Source organism: Pangasianodon hypophthalmus, chromosome 26 (genome assembly GCF_027358585.1).
Source record: "Pangasianodon hypophthalmus isolate fPanHyp1 chromosome 26, fPanHyp1.pri, whole genome shotgun sequence".
NCBI lineage: Eukaryota > Metazoa > Chordata > Actinopteri > Siluriformes > Pangasiidae > Pangasianodon > Pangasianodon hypophthalmus.
In genome coordinates this window covers 10,968,895-10,989,971 of record NC_069735.1, presented here as the reverse complement: position 1 = coordinate 10,989,971, position 21,077 = coordinate 10,968,895, and the positions used below count along the sequence as shown (strand labels likewise).

General features: G+C 39.0%; 1 protein-coding gene across 1 annotated transcript; it reads right to left on the bottom strand.

Annotated features, from left to right (window-relative positions):
* Window positions 1-7,186: 7,186 nt before the first annotated feature.
* LOC117596166 (serine/threonine-protein kinase pim-2-like) lies at window positions 7,187-14,335 on the bottom strand. The gene is made up of 6 exons (XM_053229665.1): window positions 13,751-14,335; window positions 9,702-9,803; window positions 8,524-8,574; window positions 7,738-8,116; window positions 7,463-7,639; window positions 7,187-7,275 (listed from the first exon to the last, which is right to left on the bottom strand). Exons 1-6 carry the CDS (start codon window positions 14,333-14,335, stop codon window positions 7,187-7,189), a joined length of 1,383 nt encoding a protein of 460 aa, XP_053085640.1.
* Between the last annotated feature and the right edge of the window lie 6,742 nt (window positions 14,336-21,077).

Genomic DNA, 21,077 nt, shown 5'->3' with positions numbered 1-21,077 from the left:
TGTTATCGATTCGCCCTTAGACTCAGACTCCAACTCCAATTTGTAAATACAGACCAATAATGCTAATCTACCTAATCCTTTATTTAAAAATAGGATTATATAGCTTAACACTGTAGTTTGAAACAAGTGTATGAACATTTAGGAATGGCTGAGATAGAGTTCTAGTTCATGTTAATTACATTAAGCTTTAGCTCTGATGCTAAATAAGCAAATGTCAGACACCAAATGTGCCTTAGCTGATCACTTACACTTGGGGTAAAGAGAAAGATTGTGTACTTTTTTTTTTTTTTTTTTTTTTTTTGCTTAACCATCACTTTAATCTAGTTATGGAAAGAAAACAACCTCAAAATTATAATGGGTTTGACTGATGGAGACATTATTCTTTACTGACAGTCAGAGGTCGAACTGTAAAATAAAAAATTCAAAGGTGAGGTTTGGTTCAAAAAAGAAGGTGACTGCAAGTATTAGTTTGGCTGATGCCAAAAATCTAGCTACACTGGAAAACCCATATGAACATACATTAGTTAGCTACTCATCCTACTAATGTACTTCTTTCATCTACAGTAAACACTTCATCCTGGTCAGGGTCACAGTGGATCTGTAGCCTATCCAGGGAACACTGAGTGTAAGGCGGAAATACACCGTGCATAGGATGCCAGTCCACGCACACACACATTCCCACACTTATTCACAGCTAAGGGCAGCGTAGCATAGCCAATCCCCCTACCAACATGTTTTTGAGAAGTGGGAAGAAACCACAGAACCCAGAGGAAACCCACATCGATATTGGGAAAACACCCAAAACTCCACACAGGCAATAACCTGCGGGTTGAAACGGGGACCCCGGAGCTATGAGGTGGCAACACTACACTGCACCACCATGCCATCCTGCTAATGTAATGACTTAATTAACTGGACATAGCATAATGAATTAATCCTGTTTTGCTTTGCCACAAACCTCCTAAGTAAATCCATGGCAACGTAGTGTGTAAATCTACTCTATAAATGGAATTAAAATATCAATTGCAAACCATCTTAAATGATATAATAACACTAATCTAAAGGAGATGTTAGTTTCATTCAAACCTCAAACTGATGCTTGCCGTGAATGTTAAAAGATTACCTGATGCTCAACTTGTATCTGAAGTTCCAGCTATTATCAATAAAATGCAAGCGAGTGCAGTTTTTAATCTTGATCTTGCAAAACATAGGGCAAACTTCACATGCTACAGGTAAGTAAAAGTACAGCTGATTGTCCTGGGCCATTTTATTAAATGATATGTTAGACTTAAAACTGTTTCTAAAAATCTGTTTTGTATGAGGCATGAATTACTTTCTTCCACTGAGACATCAATAACCAGTTTATTCAACAGGAATGGAGCTGATTGCTCAGGGGTAATTACACAGACCTGTGACCTAAATGCAATGATTAGATTACAGGGAACAGACAAGTAATACACTACCTGTCACTCAATACACAGGGTGAATCTGGCACCAGATGTGGATTCAGACGATTCACAGAGGATAAAACGCTAATCAGATATTGCAGTATGTGACTGTAGTTTTTGCTAGAATGCTACAATGTACAGTATAATGTGGAGTTTTATCCTGTTCTCCACTCTGTTACTAAACACAGCTAGTCTGCTGATTAACAGTCTCTAAACAATGATTAGTGATCATGTCATAATGTGCTCACTAAGCAGTGTGTATATCCACAGCATGCCATGTTGCAATCGAAAAACAAATACGCACCAAAAGTAAGTGAACCCTTCCCACTGCACAAAGGTAAAACTAGACCCTAAATGAAGAATGAAAGAAAAATATCACATTATGATGTGATGTTTACAGACTGTACACATTTATTTAAAGAAACTACAGGTCAGTGATAGGCTTGTGTGGCCAGTACAGGTACTTTTCCTTGTCCAGCTTGGTCTCAGGGAAGGCAGCGTTCAGGTCTTCGGTGGTCATCTGATTGAAGGGAATCATGTTTTTGAACTTCTCCAGCTGTGAGGAACAGAACAGTGATACACCGCTCTCCAAAAGTGTCAATTAAACATGATAATATTTATTACCAAGCAATGGGCCTGATTTATCAAGTCGGATATGAAAAAAATTATTCATAAACCATTTGCAGGAGCATTCACTCAAGAAACGTGGTTTGGAAAAATGTTTGTATCGTATAAGAGCTCCTGAGTTTGTATACATTCACGTCTAAGTAGATTCCCTAACATGGACCTCAATCAACAGTCTTCAAATCGTATAATTGCTGTGAGTTACTGCAGTTGTATATACGCATTATGTCAAGGTTCAGTAGCTTATTCATTTCAATTCACACACAAATTAAATAGAAAAAATTTTGTGAAACCTGGGCATTTCATATCAATGACCTGAAAGAAAGCAATTCAATACAAATCCATGCATTAAGACAAATGTATGAAAAGAAATGGCACCCAGTTGATGCAGGAAGAATTATGTGTGTCTGTGGTATCCTGGAAGATTGAGTTCAAGCTGCATTTCTTTCACCATCCAGTTATTATTTTGTCATTTTCAGCTCTCTATAAGCTTTGCTTTTTATGGAGTTTTGTGGGCGTGGCTAAATGTAAATAGTCTGTGCCTTGAACACACTTAGTAATTTGTGGCTGATTGGAATTTTCAACATACGCACGTGAATATGTAGAAGCTTTTTTTTTTTTTTATAAATCATGAAAACACTTAGGTTTTAAACACAGCTTTTACTAATCAACTGCTAAATTAAGCCCAAAGAATGAAGAATGATTACGGTAATTAGCGACGATATACCTCTTTCTTGTAAGCAGCAATGTGGGTTTTGGAGGCCTCGATGTAGGAAGCAGTACTTTTGTTCTGAACAAAACAAGGCAATAGGCAAGTTTGTTAGAGTGGTATACATTTGCAATGTCATTTTTGTAACCCTTGTGTAGCAATGCATAGTTAGGCAACTGCATTTACTGGATGATGCAGATTTAGCCTCACTGAATTCTCTAGTAAGTCACACTCTTAGTATTCATTTAACTGATGTTAATATAATATAATATAATATAATATAATATAATATAATATAATATAATATAATATAATATAATATAATATAGTACAAACAGATCGAAATTAGCAACACATCTTGACTAAGTACAGCTACGGCCAGTAAGAAACAAGCTATTTAATCAATTCATTAATCAGACCAGAGAGGGAAGATTAAAATCTGTGAAAACTCCCTGTTCTGACTTAATGTCTCTAGCTCTGTACCGTAGCTAGTGTCTGCTTCATCAAGCTGCCTTCAGGTAAATAAGTTACATAGATAATTGTAAATGTAAGGCTGGGCTGTTCTGAAATGTGTAGCCTTTGCAAACGTTGGGTCAGTAGGGGCAGTACTATTATGAAAAGTGTGCCCTTTGCCAATGTTGGGTCAGTGGGGGAAGTACTATTATGAAAAGTGCACCCTTTGCCAATGCTGGGTCAATGGCAGTAAGGCTGTTATGAAAAGTGCACTCTTTGCCAGTGTTGGGCCAATGGGTGCAGTACTGTTATGAAAATTGCGACCTTTGCCAATCAGTCAGACTGACTGAACATAAGGGCTGTATCCCAAATGACATCCTACTGACTCTAAAGTAAACCTCATAGAGTGTATAAGCCAGTATTTATTATCCTAAGTAGTGCACTTGCCTAGAGTACGAGAGCATTCTTACTGGGAGCTCAGCCTCCCTAAGCGTTACTCTCTAAAATCTCTCTTGGTTTACTCTCCACTAACTACTTCAAATAAAACTTTTTAATACCTTTTAAAGTGGGATTCTGTGGGATTCCACATGGAAGTGAATATACACTCACTGTCCACTTTATTAGGAACACCTGCACACCTGCACATTCATGCATTTATCTAATCAGCCAATCATGTGGCAGCAGCTAAAAATCATGCAGACGCAGGTCAAGAGCTTCAGTTAATGTTCATATCAAACATCAGAATGAAGAAAAATGTGATCTCTGTGACTTTAACCATGACATGGATGCTGGTACCAGATGGGCTGGTTTTTGAGGATTTCAGAAACTGCTGATCTCCTGTGATTCTCACACACAACAGTCTCTAGAATTTACACAGAATGGTGCAAAAAAAAAAAAAAACATTGAGTAAGCAACAGTTCTGTGGGTGGAAATGCCTTGTTGATAAGAGAGGTCAGAAGAAATCGGCCAGATTGGTTCAAGCAGCCATGAAGGACCATTCGCAGCATTCTATTCAAACTCTAAATCCCAGGAGATCAGGAGTTTCTGAAAGACTCAAACCAGCCCATCTGGTACCAACAACCATGCCCTAGACAAAATCACAGAGCTCACATTTTTTCTTCATTCTGATGTTTGATATGAACATGAACTGAAGCTCTTGACCTGTATCTGCATGATTTTTTGCATTGCACTGCTGCCACATGATTGGCTGATTAGATAACTGCATGAATGTGCAGGTGTTCCTAATAAAGTGGATGGTGAGTGTATGTGAAATTGTAGAGAGCCACTTAGTTTGCAACCCAAAACCTTCTGAAACTTGTGGCCAGAAAAGTGTACAAAAGGTATCAGATGCTCCATATCCCATGAGCTGGACATTTGAGGCTGAGCCTGTGGTGTATTCTGTATATAAAAGTGTCCCATTTTCTCTTTCTAAAAATCCACTACGTCTCCATGGTCTTGTACAATAACGAAGGGAAATAATTACAAGGCTAAAGTTGCAGCAAGCACTGATATATGCACTTCTTCATGGTACTAATCATTTCACCGCAGACTGACTGCTGAAACAAATTCTCATGAGGCAACTCATACAAAAAAAATGAATAGTACAAAATACAACTAAATTGGATTTATTATAAATCCTGTGAATATTGCAAAAGACCAGATAACAACTTATTCAAGCCTGCTAATATGACTAAGGATGAATAAGCACTAGTGAAGGACAGTAGATAATATGATTTTTTTTTATTTTGATCTCTCGCCTATTATGTTTTATTCATTGTTTGTAGCATTGATATTGGATGATGTATAAATCAGAGCATTGTCACCAACACTCATAGATATTAACACACACACTGTTAGTTTGACTCTTGTCTAATCTAGGTTTGGATATTTGTGTTACTCAATCATAAAAATAAAATACTGTGCACCACTGGTCATGATGCATATGTTAAATATGCATCATGACCAGTGGTACATTCAAAGCCTGAAATTGTCCTGTACTATTGATTTCATTTTGCTTCTGTTTTAATTGAAATTTTAATAAAAGTTTTCTGCCAATAGAACAAGACTAGAAACACACAATAATCTAATAAGAAATATTATATTTTTACTTGCTATTTTTTTCCACTGTAAACCAATCTTCTATACAGTTTTATTTTATAATAAAATGTTCTGAAATGTTTATTTGTGTAAATCTAAATTAAAGATTTTCTCAAATTGTCATTTGTGCAGTGTTACTGCATCACATGATTATTTTGCCTGCTAGTTTTGTGATTTAAAAGCACGGTTCTTGATTTTTAGAGGCCTCTGCTGCCTGCAAGGTGAATTGCATTCATCCTTTTTCGGAGAAGGAGCAGAGCTCAACAGCACTCTTATGGTTGTTAGAGAACCTAAATTTTGGTCACAAATGTGTAAAGATAAACCACATGAAACTTTGAAATTTGATGATTTTTACAGGTTTTGAAATGCTTTCACAAACTGAGCTCTAAAAATACCTCTGTCTATGTCCTTAACATCAGAAAAATCTGTCCTGTGTAGATCACTTGAAGAAGGCCAGCACATCTGGACATCATGTTAGTGTAGGTTTCATCTGAACTTATGTACTATAAGAAATCAGACAGGGCCATTAAACTGCAATCAAGCTTTATTTTTTTCAGGGATGAACTCGTGGACATTATTTCACCCCTCCTAGACACCAGGGGCAGTGAAAATCAATCAGTTACCTTCTTGTGTGTGTGTAAACATGCCAAGACTTCAAAAGTCACAAAATGAAGTAAGACTCAGTAAGAACACATGTACACCATATAGCTCATTAACTGGTGTCAGTTGACACCTGTCTTCTGTCATGCCACAGTAAATGTATCTTTAATGTTTCTCTGTGTGATCTCTGTGACGCCAGCTAGCTTTGAGTTGTTTTCCCTCATTAGCATTGCTAGCTATATTAGCTTCACTCATGGCACTGGTTGCAAGTTAACTTTGCGGCCTGCTTCGTGTTGCTGCTCAGTGGCAACACTCACCTTTCATTCTCCTGCCGAGTTGGTTTCTCCCTCGGCACCATGTCCTCCACAGTGTCTAGCCTACCACTATTCAAGCCAGTGCTGCTAGTGGTGGCTGAGAGGTTCTCTCTTGCCATACCGCACACTTATTCCCTTAAACCCACTTTATTTAGCAGGACTCTGCATACGCGCATACTGGGGCTGTACTCGGGTTCCCTCCACTCTTCCGTCATCTCTCCATGTTATCTACTCGAATGTGATTGCCACACACCCTCCCTTTACCCTTTACCCCCCAAACCTGGTTGAGTGGGTTCGCCCTCACTGTGCCGTGCGCTGTTCGCTGCTGAGACTGCTACGTTAGCAGGATAACACCGTATCGTTTACCCGTCATTCTCCACACTGGATCTGGTTCTCTCTCTCTCTGTGTTTGTGTGCTCAGATGTTCTCGAGAGCTTACGATATTGCATCACGTATGGCCTGCAGTGGCAGAACCTTAATGTTTCTACTGCTAGGACTGGAACAAACACTCCAATCTGCTGTTGTCGCTCCCATTGTGGGGAAGCTGATCGACACCTAAGTATTTATACATAAGTCAAGTGTGGTTTCCACTTCATGACTGACATAATTTATGACTTTGATGGAATGTTTTTCAGCACACATGAAGGTATTGAGGAGATTCTCACCGACCCTGGCGACCCCTGGCTGCTTTTTTTTTTCTTTTTTTTTCTTCTGTAAGGAAGGAACCTGTAGAACCAAAAGTGACAGATATCCTCATTTAAATATCATAAATACTGACCTATATTTTTTCTTCAATTACTTGCATTTAATATTGTTAGTAGAGCAATCTGTTTTGTAGAACTCAGTATTCAGTACAATCCACGTGCACTAGACAAAATGATTTTACACTCACTTAGTTCACTATATTTAGGTCTATTCTGTTGTTCAGCACTAACCTGGCTTCAGAACCAGTCATGTGTGAGGATCTGCTTGAGGGTTGGTCGTCTTAGAGGATCCCGTTCCAGGCACCACCTTATCAGACTGCAGGAAGCTGTGTGTGCAGTAGTGTTGTTAAAACAGACGATTAGTTACTGTAACTTCTCTTCATATTCATAGTTTCTGTCAGTTAGTCATTTTTTAAATAATTCTAATTCTATCTATGGAAGTTTAGAAGTTTGATATGGAAGTTTTCCAGCTTTGTGTACAGGTTTGAATGCAACGAGTCTGTATTTTCTCACCTTTAGACAGATCTTTAGGGAGGTGCAGCTTGCCTTTAACAATCTCGACGCGTTCATAAAAAGGCTCTTCTCCACACAACAGGCTATACAGGAGTACACCCAGACCCCAGACAGTAGCAGGTTCCGCCTCGTACTTTTGTTCGACGATCCATTCAGGTGGGAAGAAGATTGGAGTGCCTGAATGAAAGACAGAGAAATAGTATCTTCAGTAAGATCACAAAAATGATCCACCACCAGATTCCCATCAAATCTACTCATCTCTGAGGTGCAGTTACCCGCATATTCCGTGTAGGGGGTGTCCTTAAGTAGATCACCACAGCCGAAATCGATCAGCTTCACTTCCAGGGTGTGAGGGTTCAGGAGAATGTTTTCTTCCTTGATGTCTCGATGGAGCACACCCCGGTCTCGGCAGTGACATGCAGCTCGAACTACTTGCTCCATGATGATCTGAGCCAGAGATTCAGACATGCTTTTGTGTAGACGTCTACAGTACTTGTAAAGATCAACGCAGGGGTCGGGCCGCTCCAGGACCAAGATGAAAGATGTGGGTGTCTCGAACCATTCCAGCAGCTCTATCACATATGGACAGCGAGGCGGCTTGCACACAAGCTCCATTAGCGCCACCTCAACAGGGAGTCTGCGTGTGTCACCGGGCTAAAAACCGAGTGCATGTGGTTAGTATTGGATTGGATAGAAATGCATGTGAAGTCAAAATCAAGCTGATCAATTTGCAGTTAAAATATTTTTTTAAGTAAGTCATAACAGCCATCCAATGACGATTTGAATGCAGCTGTGTTAAACAAAGTAGATAATTACTTAAATGATAAAATGAGAAAAAAAATCCATAAAATGCTGTTTGTTTGCTTTTTAATTCATAATCTATCACCCATCTCTGTATCAAATAAAGGTTTTACTTCCACACGGCTCTCTGACCACCCTGTATGAGGTAGTTGATTATCATGTCACATTTCACATTTTAATACACTTTCCCACTTCATATGTTTTTGTCTAGAAAGTGTTTGTCATCTGGAATATCATAAAAGTAAACAAAGTTTACTTACAAGAGTGATAAATGGTTCATATTCTTGCTTGAGTGCAAATTTAATGGCCACCTGCAACACAGAAATAGATCATTAGCTACATTGCTATTATTTACCTTAGTACAGTTTTCATGTGTAGCCTGCTGACAAGCTAACCAACGTCTGCCTATACAAACTCATATATAAATATAGGACTTGATTTAATGTAGGGCCAAGATATTATTACTCAGAAAACATGTAATTGCCTTTTCGTGGATGTTATCTGCTTGACAATGACCATACACAGCTAAAATTCTAAGCTACTGGACTGACAAACTGATTCTCTCAAGTGTTCGGTCATTATTACTGGCAGGCCTAAGCTAATAAGCAGTAATAACAGTTTCCTACATTCCCCACAATGCCAGTCGACTACGTGCTGATAGTGGCACCAGTGAGAATTCATCTCTACCTAAAGAGAGCAATGCAGCGATGCTTTAGTCCTTTAGTCTGTCCAGCTCTCTCACCTCCTCACTTGTACACTCCACTCAGACAGATCAGGTTTTAAAGCTACAATTTTCATGCAAATATCACGCTCGCCATCCCGTAGATTGTTAACTAGCCGAGTCTAGTGTATTCCTTCTCCACTACTTCTACACTAGATGAAGTTGCTAAACATGGTGAGTGAGTGAGTGAGTGAGTGAGTGAAAGAATCTTTTGCTCTTTTGTCAGCAATACCTGTCTCTTATTCCTTATGACGAGAGCATTAAATTTTTTTTATTCCATTAAACACAACTGTAACTGTGCTAGCAATGTCTCCCTGTGACATCAGGGCAGCAGACAACCATTAACTTCTCACAGAAATAATGAAAATACAGCAACAACCAACAAATTAGCACCAAAACTGCTTGGTACCTCACAAATATTTCAGTCTAACCATAGTTAAGGGGTTTCAGGGTGGAGTTTTCCTTTAAGAATAAATTAAGTAGTTATTAGATTCATTGTTCAAATGCGTACAATAATTTCTGGTTGTTTATTGTAGCATTTAGGTATATAAAAGCTACACATATACAGTCAAAAAATGTCATCTTGATGATAAAAACAGACAACGTTTGATACCTGATACATGATTGTATCACTGGGGTCTCAGTAATATGTCATGCTCTACAGGTGTTGTATTGCGTTCAGTAGTGCAAGTTAACTGTATATGTGCTGATATTCACCTTTTTCCCATCTGACTTCCGAAGGCCTGCATAGACGGCACCGAAGCCTCCTTCTCCCAGCAGATTTCCCACAGTGTAGCGTCCATGAAACTTTGCTGTTAAAAAAAAATTATACAATAATTTTTTTTTCATACAATGTAAACCATATTTTCTCATATTTTCAGAGATCCAGCTCTGTGCTATTCCCACAGGTAACAACTATTATGACTCCAAAATTTTAGTAATATGAAAGGTGTGACTTTTGACAGACCGTTTCGATAAGAGTTGATTCTTCTTTTGGGCTCTGTTCTTTTGGGCTCTGTTCTCTTTTTTGTCTCCTCAGGCTGAGGCTCAGATTCTTCATGAGGAACATCCATCCTTTTTCTTTTCAGAGGATTCTTCTTGCGTTGTGCTCTAGTGAAGTAGCAGGATGCCCCTGAATCTTTCTCAGTCTTCACAGGATTCTCTTCTGTCTCTGTTCTCCTCCTTTTTCTTGGCGTCTCCTCAGGCTGGTGCTCAGGTTCTTCATGTGAAACATCCATCCTTTTTCTTTTCAGAGGATTCTTCTTGCGTTGCGTTCTAGTGAAGTAGCAGGATGCCCCTGAATTGTTCTCAGTCTTCACAGGGTTCTCTTCTGTCTCTGTTCTCCTCCTTTTTCTTGGCGTCTCCTCAGGCTGGTGCTCAGGTTCTTCATGTGAAACATCCATCCTTTTTCTTTTCAGAGGATTCTTCTTGCATTGTGTTCTAGTGAAGTAGCAAGATGCCTCTGAATCGTTCTCAGTCTTCTCAGTCTTCACAGGGTTCTTTTCTGTCTCTGTTCTCCTCCTTTTTCTAGGCATCTCCTCAGGCTGAGGCTCAGATTCTTCAGGAGGAACATCCATCCTTTTTCTTTTCAGAGGATTCTTCTTGCATTGTGTTCTAGTGAAGTAGCAGGATGCCCCTGAATTGTTCCCAGTCTTCTCAGTCTTCACAGGATTCTCTTCTGTCTCTGTTCTCCTCCTTTTTCTTGGCATCTCCTCAGGCTGAGGCTCATGTTCTTCATGTGAAACATCCAACCTTTTTCTTTTCAGAGGATTCTCCTTGCTTTCTCTTCTAGTGAAGGAGCAGGATGCCTCTGAATCATTCTCAGTCTTCTCAGTCTTCACAGGGTTCTCTTCTGTCTCTGTTCTCCTTCTTTTTCTTGGCGTCTCCTCAGGCTGGTGCTCAGGTTCTTCATGAGGAACATCCATCCTTTTTCTTTTCAGAGGATACTTCTTGCATTGTGTTCTAGTGAAGTAGCAGGATGCCCCTGAATTGTTCTCAGTCTTCACAGGATTCTCTTCTGTCTCTGTTCTCCTCCTTTTTCTTGGCATCTCCTCAGGCTGAGGCTCAGTTTGTTCATGAGGAACATCCATCCTTTTTCTTTTCAGAAGATTCTTCTTGCTTTCTCTTCGAGTGAAGGAGCAGGATGCCTCTGAATCATTCTCAGTCTTCTCAGTCTTCACAGGGTTCTCTTCTGTCTCTGTTCTCCTCCTTTTCCCTGGCATCTCCTCAGGCTGAGGCTCATGTTCTTCATGCGAAACGTCCATCCTTTTTCTTTTCAGAGGATTCTTCATGCGTTGTCTTCTAGTGAAGGAGCAGGATGGCTCTGAATCATTCTCAGTCTTCACAGGGTTCTCGTCTGTCTCTGTTCTCCTCCTTTTTTCTGGTTTCTTCTCGGGATGGAGCTCATGTTCTTCATGAGAAACATCCATCCTTTTTCTTTTCAGAGGATTCTCCTTGCTTTCTCTTCTATTGAAGGAGCAAGATGCCTCTGAATCATTCTCAGTCTTTTCTGTCTTCTCATGGTTCTCTTCTGTCCCTGTTCTCCTCCTTTTTTCTGATGTCTCCTCTGACTTGGGCTCAATTTCTTCATGAGAAATATCCATCCTTTTTCTTTTCAGAGGATTCTCCTTGCTTTCCCTTTTAGTGAAGTAGCAGGATGCCTCTGAATCTTTCCCAGTCTCATTCACAGGGTTCTCTTCTGTCTCTATTCTCCTTTTTTCTGGTGTCTCCTTTGGCTGAAGCTCAGTTTCTTCATGAGGAACATCCATCCTCTTTCTTTTTAGAGTATTCTCCATGCTTTCTCTTCCAGTGAAGGAGCAGGATGCCCCTGAATCAAGCTCAGTCTTTTCTGTCTTCCCAGGGTTCTCTTCTGTCTCTGTTCTCCTTCTTTTTTCTGGTGTCTCCTCTGGCGGGGATTCAGGTTCTTCATGAGGAACATCCATCCTTTTTCTTTTTAGAGTGTTCTCCTTGCTTTCTCTTCTAGTGAAGGAGCAAGATGCCTCTGAATCATTCTCAGTCTTTTCTCTGTTCAGGTCATTCTCTTCTGTCTTTGTTCTCCTCCTTTTTTCTGGTGTCTCCTCTGGCTTAGGCTCAGGTTCTTCATGAGAAACATCCATTCTTTTGCTTTTTAGAGGATTCTCCTTGCTTTCTCTTCTAGTGAAGGAGCAGGATGCATCTGAATTGTTCTCAGTCTTTTCTGTTTTCTCATGGTTCTCGTTTGTCTCTGTTCTCCTCCTTTTTTCTGGTGTCTCCTCTGGCTGGGGTTCAGGTTCTTCATGAGGAACATCCATCCTTTTTGTTTTCAGAGGATTCTCCTTGCTTTGCCTTCCAATGAAGGACCAGGATGCCTCTGAATCATTCTCAGTCTTTTCTGTCTTCTCATGGTTGTCTTCTATCCCTGTTCTCCTCCTTTTTTCTGGTTTCTCCTCTGACTGAGGCTCAGTTTTCTCATGAGAAATATCCATCCTATTTCTTTTCAGAGGATTCTCCTTGCTTTCTCTTCCAGTGAAGGAGCAGGATGCCCCTGAATCATTCTCAGTCTTTTCTGTCTTCCCAGGATTCTCTTCTGTCTCTGTTCTCCTCCTTTTTTCTGGTGTCTCCTCTGGCTGGAGCTCAGGTTCTTCATGAGAAATATCCATCCTTTTTCCTTTTAGAGGATTCTCCTTGCTTTGCCTTCTAGTGAAGGAGCAGGATGCCTCTGAATCAATCTCAGTCTTTTCTGTCTTCTCATGTCTCTCTTCTGTCTCTGTTCTTCTCTTTTTTTCTGGCGTCTCCTCAGTCTGAGGCTCAGCTTCTTCATGAGAAACATCCATCCTGTTTGTTTTCAGAGGATTCTCCTTGCTTTCTCTTCTGTTGAGGGAGGAGGATGCCTCTGAATCATTCTCAGTCTTTTCTGTCTCCTCATGGTTTGCTTCTGTCTCTGTTCTCCTCTGTTTTTGCAGTGTCTCCTCTGGCTGGAGCTCAGTTTCTTCATGAGACACATCCATCTTTTTTCTTTTTAGAGGATTCTCCTTGCTTTCTCTTCTAGTGAAGGAGCAGGATGCCTCTGAATCATTCTCAGTCTTTTCTGCCTTCTCATGGCTCTCTTCTGTCTCTGTTCTCCTCCTTTTTTCTGGTGTCTCCTCAGGATGGAGCTCAGGTTCTTCATGAGAAACATCCATCCTGTTTGTTTTCAAAGGATTCTCCTTGCTTTCCCTTCTACTGAAGGAGCAGGATGCCTCTGAATCATTCTCAGTCTTTTCTGTCTTTTCATGGTTCTCTTCTGTCTCTGTTCTCCTCCACTTTTCTGGTGTGTCCTCTGGCTTGGGCTCAGCTTCTTCATGAGAAACATCCGTCCTGTTTGTTTTCAGAGGATTCTCCTTGCTTTCTCTTCTAGTGAAGGAGCAGGATGCCTCTGAATCATTCTCAGTCTTTCCTCTGTTCACGTCGTTATCTTCTGTCTCTGTTCTCCTCCTTTTTTCTGGTGTCTCCTCGGGATGGAGCTCAGGTTCTTCATGAGAAATATCCATCCTGTTTGTTTTCAGAGGATTCTCCTTGCTTTCTCTTCTATTGAGGGAGGAAGATGCCTCTGAATTATTCTCAGTCTTTTCTGTCTTCTCATGTTTCGCTTCTGTCTCTGTTCTCCTCTGTTTTTCCAGTGTCTCCTCTGGCTGGAGCTCAGGTTCTTCATGAGACACATCCATCTTTTTTCGTTTCAGAGGATTCTCCTTGCTTTCTCTTCGAGTGAAGGAGCAGGATGCCTCTGAATCATTCTCAGTCTTTTCTGTCTTTTCATGGTTCTCTTCTGTCTCTGTTCTCCTCCTTTTTTCTGGTGTCTCCTCTGGCTGGAGCTCAGGTTCTTCATGAGACACATCCATCTTTTTTCGTTTCAGAGGATTCTCCTTGCTTTCTCTTCGAGTGAAGGAGCAGGATGCCTCTGAATCATTCTCAGTCTTTTCTGTCTTTTCATGGTTCTCTTCTGTCTCTGTTCTCCTCCTTTTTTCTGGTGTCTCCTCTGGCTTAGGCTCAGTTTCTTCATCAGGAACATCCATCCTCTTTCTTTTTAGAGTATCCTCCTTGCTTTCTCTTCTTTTTAGGGAGGAGGATGCCCCTGAATTGTTCTCAGTCTTTTCTCTGTTCAGATTGTTCTCTTCTCTGTCTGTTCTCCTCCTTTTTTCTGGTGTCTCCTCTGGCTTGGGTTCAGTTCCTTCATGAGAAACATCCATCCTGTTTGTTTTCAGAGGATTCTCCTTGCTTTCTCTTCTAGTGAAGGTACAGGATGCCTCTGAATCATTCTCAGTCTTTTCTCTGTTCAGGTCATTCTCTTCTGTCTCCTCGGGCTGGAGCTCAGGTTCTTCATGAGAAACATCCATCCTTTTTCCTTTTAGAGGATTCTCCTTGCTTTCTCCTCTAGTGAAGGATAAGGATGCCTCTACACAGGTCTCGGGTAAAAGTGGGTCTACTCAAGAAAACATTTAAGAAGTTACTAAGGCTGGCTGATGATAATGTACAGTAACTGTGTATCACCATACACTGTTGTTTAAAATGGTTATTCAAAAAAGACACAAATAATGGAATTTAAAGAAAAAAAGCTAAATAAATCAGATTTCCAGAGTATTCACCATTCTCTGACTGGCGGTGTTACACTTTTATTGATATGTTTAACATCACCTAAACCAAGGAGTCAGACTGATATATATATATCGCTATTATAATGACAGCTACAGTTGGTATTAAGCCTCCATTTCTATTTCATATTTATAAATAAATTAATGATATATATCATAGATTAAGTGATATTTTGATATTTTAAAATGTATTTGAATCAGTTTTTTCCTAGGGTTATTATATAATCACTTTTTTTTAAACCTACTATGCTCTCAGAAGGTGATGAGGACATGTCCCCAGCATCCTCAGCGTTACACCTGTGCTACAAACCCCAATTTGTATTAAAAAAAATGCTTTATCTAGATCAGGAGTGTCTCTAGTCCAGGAAAGCCACTGCAAAGTTGATCAATCTACTTCATTTAACACAACTTCAACTAATTAATCAGCTAATTAGCAACTCTTTCCTGATCACTGAGCAGAACACTCAACTCTGACCCCTCTCTCCTCCCAATCTTTAATAGTGAACATTTCAGTCAGCAATAGTTTCTGTATAAAAAAATTAGTTAACTTACCGTTTGATGGAAATTTGCCAGCCTCCTCCTTTTCCTCCGTAGCAGAAAACAAATCTGTAAAGAAATGTAAAGCTTTCTTCATAGAGTCCATTCTGTAATCAGCAGGAACTAGTGAGATGCGAGCTGTCCAAGATGCAGCCCAATTTATGAAGGCAGGGCTCTGTGACGTCATAATGCAAGATTTCTCGAATCGCGATGCGTCACTGCACCTCACTGACAGTGGCCTAACCACAGCGTGTATGTATGTGTGTGTGTGTGTGTGTGTGTGTGTATGTGTGTGAGTCCGGATAGACTGAAAAATAATGTCCCAACTTTAAAAAACAACAATCAAACGAATCAATAATGTTCTTCTGTTGCATCTGGAACCTTTTCTAACTCCTTTACTGTAAGAGTGTAGACTTATTTAAATAAATAAATAAATAAATAAATAAATAATTAAATAAATAAATTCATCCCCACTGCCATCAGGCTCTACAACACCTTAGCCAATGGCAGATGACCAATCACTACTCTCATTACTTTACTACTTCACTACTTTACTACTCTCACTACTTTCTTTCTTACTTATCTACAAGACTACCTGAATTTCCCTTCGGGGATTAATAAAGTTCATCTTATCTTATCTTATCTTATCTTAAATAAATAAATTTAAAAAAAAAACGCTTCAGTCAGCAATAGTTTCTGTATTAAAAAAAAGTGAGTTAACTTACCGTTTGATGGAAAATTGCAAGCCTTCTCCTTTTCCCCCGTAGCAGAAAACAAATCTGTAAAGAAATGCAAAGCTTTCTTCTGTAATCAGCAGGACTATAGTGAGATGCGAGCTGTCCAAGATGCAGCCCAAGTTGAAGTACTGCGTCGTAACATCCGCTGCACGCTAACCACCATGTGGTATATGATGTGAAATGTGAACTGTACCTTTTGTAAATAATTTCCAGAGCATGGTTTACATCTTTTTTTTCCCACTAAAAAACTCCGGCAGGATATTTGTCAGTTCATCTCCAACTTTTTGAGCTATATTTTAAAGACATTTTGTTTGGATTGTTCATTATTGAGAAGCTATATAAAAGTGCATTTTATCTCTGTAACTTAATTATTTTGTTAGCAAAATATTTTATCCACAAATGTAAGGTATTAAAAGTCACCCCCTTTTCTCTCACTTTCATAAAGATATTAGAATTTATATTAACTCTTTTTCCACTTCCTGTAACAGAAAAGCTGCCAACTACTAAGGTAGTTTTTGTCTATGCCTGTAACCCTGGCTTCTTCTTTTGGTTCATATGTCATGTTAATAAATGTTGAATTAAAAAAAAACAAAACAAAAAAACACTGTGTGTGTGTGTGTGTATGTGTGTGTGTGTGAGTCAGGATAGATAATGTTCTTGTGTTGCATCTTGAACCTTTTCTAGCTCCTTTACTGTAAGAGTGCAGACTTATTAAAATAAATAAATAAATAAATAAATAAATAGTTTAGTCTCAGACCTTCTTAAAAATGACCCATCTGCCTTAAAAATGTGCCAATAAAAATGTTTCTGTAGTATTAAAAATGCAGTAATGTACATCCAATGATCTTTGTTTATGCATTCCTGATTTACTTAAGTGTATTGCTGCTTGAATAAATTCTGGAAAAACAAAACTTTTCATAAAACTGCCACTGACTTCATGCAGTGCATTAGTTCTGTCCCAGGCGCAGCTTCACTGTGATTGGTTGGCTCGCTTTTCAATCAGTCCAAAATAACCAGTAGCCTGAAACCACTATTCATAATAATAATAATTATATATATATCAGGGCTTGTGCAAGCATTGAGAAGGATAAAATGTGTTAGAGTCCTGATGCTAAGTTGGTTAATTATTATATTAAGCTGCTTTTTTATATCACTTTCCTGCTTTGTTGATGCTCTGTTCTTGTGGTGTAGGAGAGGCAAGCAGTGGCAGCACCAGTAGAGATAAGGTAATTGACCTTTCGGGATGTTCACAGGAGAGAAGACAAGTAAAATCATTCGTAGACTTATGGATGCTTTGAGATTTCTTGGATGTTGGTGAGGTGTGTCTCCGCAGGTTGTAGGATGGTGGTGTTGGATGGAGGACACAGGGTATGTACTGACAGCTGTGTCTCCTTCACTTTAACTTTAACTTCACTTTGCTACACCACTGCACACAACCAGATACTGATATTGTGTTGTTTAAGATTTGGGCAAATATTTACAAAAACATTTTGGGACAGTTAAGCCCTATTCGGATAGGATTAGTTTATCTGGGGACGTCTAATAATTTTTTTATGTGTTTCCTCAGTGATAAAAATCTTGCATCTGGACAGCAGTAAAATTACCACAAGAGGGCCGAGTTTCTAGTGGGTTGTATTTTACTACGAACCCGGATGTTTGAGTCAGATGATCACACACCATTCACAACATGGCGTCCAAGTTTTAGACTTCCAGTACATGACTGTGTATATATATATATTTTTTTAATTGCCGAACAATTACTTTAATCTAGTTATGGAAAAAAACACAACCTCAGACACCAAATTACACTTTACTGACCATCAAGGGTCAAACTGTAAAAAAAATTTAAAGGTGAAGTTTGGTTCAAACAAGAAGGTGACCACAAGTATTACCCTGGCTGATACCAAAAATCTAGCTACACTGGAAAACCCATATGAACAAGATACTTATTTGGCTAGTTGGCCTACTAATGTAACTTATTCATCTTTATTAAATGCTTTATCAGGTTTGCAGTGGCTCCAGAGCCTGTGCCAGGAACAGTGGGGGTGCAGGATCACCAGGCATGCACACATTCACACACTCATTCAGACCTAGGGACAATTTCTGATCCACCAACTCTCATGTTTTGGGAGGTGTGAAGAAACCAGAGAACCTGGGAACAAAGGCAAAACTAGACCCCAAATGAAGAATGAAGGAAAAACATGACATTATGACTGTACATATTTATTTAAAGAAACTATAGGTCAGTGATAGGCTTGTGTGGCCAGTACGGGTACTTTTCCTTGTCCAGCTTGGTCTCAGGGAAGGCGGCGTTCAGGTCTTCGGTGGTCATCTGATTGAAGGGAATCATGTTTTTGAACTTTTCCAGCTGTGAGGAACAGAACAGTGATACACCGCTCTCCAAAAGTGTCAATTAAACATGATAATATTTATTACCAAGCAATGGGCCTGATTTATCAAGCTGGATACAAACAAATTTATTCGTAAACCGTTTGCGGGAGGATTTACTCAAGAAATATTATTAGAAAAAAATTTTCTATCCTATGAGGGCTCCTGAGTTTGTGTAAATATACGTGCAAGCAGATTCACTAATGTGGACCTCAGTGTGGACCGAGCTTATTAACTTCAACTGCGCACACAAAGTAAATAGTAAAAATCTGCCATTTCACATTAACTACTTGAAAGAAAGCAATTCAAAACAAATCCATAAATTATGACAAATAAGAATAGCCAAAGAAACGGTGTCCAATAAAAAGAGGAAGAGTTAATGTGTGTCTATGGTAGCTGATGTGCTGCAGTGGCTGAGCTGCATTACTGGAAGATTTAGCACAAGCTGAATTTAGGAGGTGTTCTTTAACCATCTAGTCATCATTCTGAGTCATTTTCAGCTCTCTGCGAGCTTTGCCTTTTATGGAGTTTTGTGGGCGTGTCTAAATGTAAATCAACTGTTCCATGGAAAAACTTGTGAGTTTTGTAGGAGGCAGTTCTTTTGTTCTGAACAAAACAAGGCAAGAGGCAAGATTTGTTAGAGTGGTATATATCTGCAATGTCATTTTTGTAACCCTTGTGTAGCAATGCATAGTTATGTAACTACTTTTACCTTACTGAATTCTTCAGTAAGTCAACAACACTGTCTTAATATTCATTGAACTGATTTTAATATGATAATAATAATAATAATAATAATAATAATATAGTAGTATATAGTATAGTATATTATAGTACACTGAGGATTTTCATAAGTGCATGTGACTACAAAATGGAAAAACTTTCAAAATAGTGCATGCTATTGTACATTAGTCAACTAAAATCAAACTTTAAAGATCCAATGACATACAATTCATACTTACAAAAGGGCAGATAAGCTGCTAACATGATTGAATGGTGATGCTTGTTACCTTTTAGTAATTAGTTTATGGCTATAAATTAGTTCAGCATGGTTATATTTTGTTTAATAGATGAGATTCACATACTTGTATTTGGAAGGTTTACTTAATAATACTTTATGTATGTAGAAACGAGGTAACTGTATATCATAGAGTGGTAACACTGTTTGTAGCCAATGATATTGGAATGACAGAATGGATATCAGTGATACTGTTTATATCATGATTTAGTTTTTAATATCAATCTTGACCATCATGCATGTGTTCTGAGGTACACATTTGTATTTCTGCCATTTTGTGGTTGCTTGGCAACAATTTGACACAGTTGTTAATTTCAGATATGATTAAATGTTGTTGGTTGTTGTACTCACTGCCTCTGTCTCCTGTGCATTGATGGCACTGGTCTGAGTATCTACTGGCTGAGGAACCTTCAAGGCTGTGAACTGCAGCAAACACACACAGACATGAACAAACACCACTTATTACTAATGTACACTAATAAGACAACAACGCAGTATATTAATAGGACATTGATATAAGTGTGTCAATTTGTAAAGATTTTCAAATACTGCTGTTGATAAAACCTACAAGGTAAATGATTTATCTGGAATATTGTATGAACAATGATATTATATGATGATAGTGTGATCCCCGTGATCAAAAACTTGCTGTGAATGAAGCGCCTCAAACTTAACCATTTTGACTCACATGCCAGTGCAAACCCACCAATTAGGGACATTCAGCTAATATAGTGTGTCCACATGACAAACTAAATAATGACAAACAGCAAACTAAAAATGATTTGGAGTGATTTATATACCTTTAATGGGATATTAACAGCATATTATTTTTGCATTGCTGCTGCATGTTCTCCCCGTGCTTCAAGGGTTTCCTCTGGGTACTCCGGTTTCCTCGCCCAGGTCAAAGACATGTGTTGTAGGCTGATTGGTGTCTCTAAATTGTCCATAGTGCCATAGTGTGTGCGATTGTGTCCTTTCCATGGATTGGAACCCCACCCAGGGTGTCCCCTGACTTGTGCCCTGAGTCCCCTGGGAGATGCTCCAGGCTCCCTGCGACCCTGTGTAGGATAAGCGCTAAAGAAAATGGATGGATTTGCTCTCTGGTTTGTCTCATTGTGATTTACATGACTGACAAATGTAAACATTTTGATAGTCTCAGATTCTTGGCTGACAGAAGTGGAACCTGATGTGGCCTTCTGCTGTTGCAGCTCATCTGGCTCAAGGTTTGACATGTTTCTGAGATGCTTTTCTGCTCACCACAGTTGTACAGAGTGGTTACGAGTTAAGCTCGAGCCAGTCTGGCCATTCTCTGTTGACCTCTCTCACAAACAAGGCCTTTCTGTCCTCAGAACTGTTGCTCACAGCATTTTTATTTTACCACATTATTGTGGATGTCAGTTTTGTATTTATGAAAAAAAAGTACCTAAAAGTTTGTAGTCAGTTGTCGTATAACCGTACAGTAAGAGAACACTGTGTTTTTAATTTTCTTGAAACGTTTAAGGAACAGCACTAACCAAACCAAAATTAAACGTTCCCACAACGTTATGAAATGGGTCCCCCCCTCCCCCAAAAAAGAAAAAAAGAAAAAAATTAAAAATTAAAAAAAATAAATAAAAACAGGTGTGAACCAAATGCTAACATTAAGGAGATGTTTCATGTTTGCCGGGTAAGCTGCAAAAATACTAATTTGTATAAAAATTTTTTTTTTTACATTTTTTTTTTTATTAGAGTAGTTTTTAATTTTCTATGCTCCATCCTAAAAAAAAAAATCGAAGATTTTTAAACAAACAGGAAGAACATCGTTTGA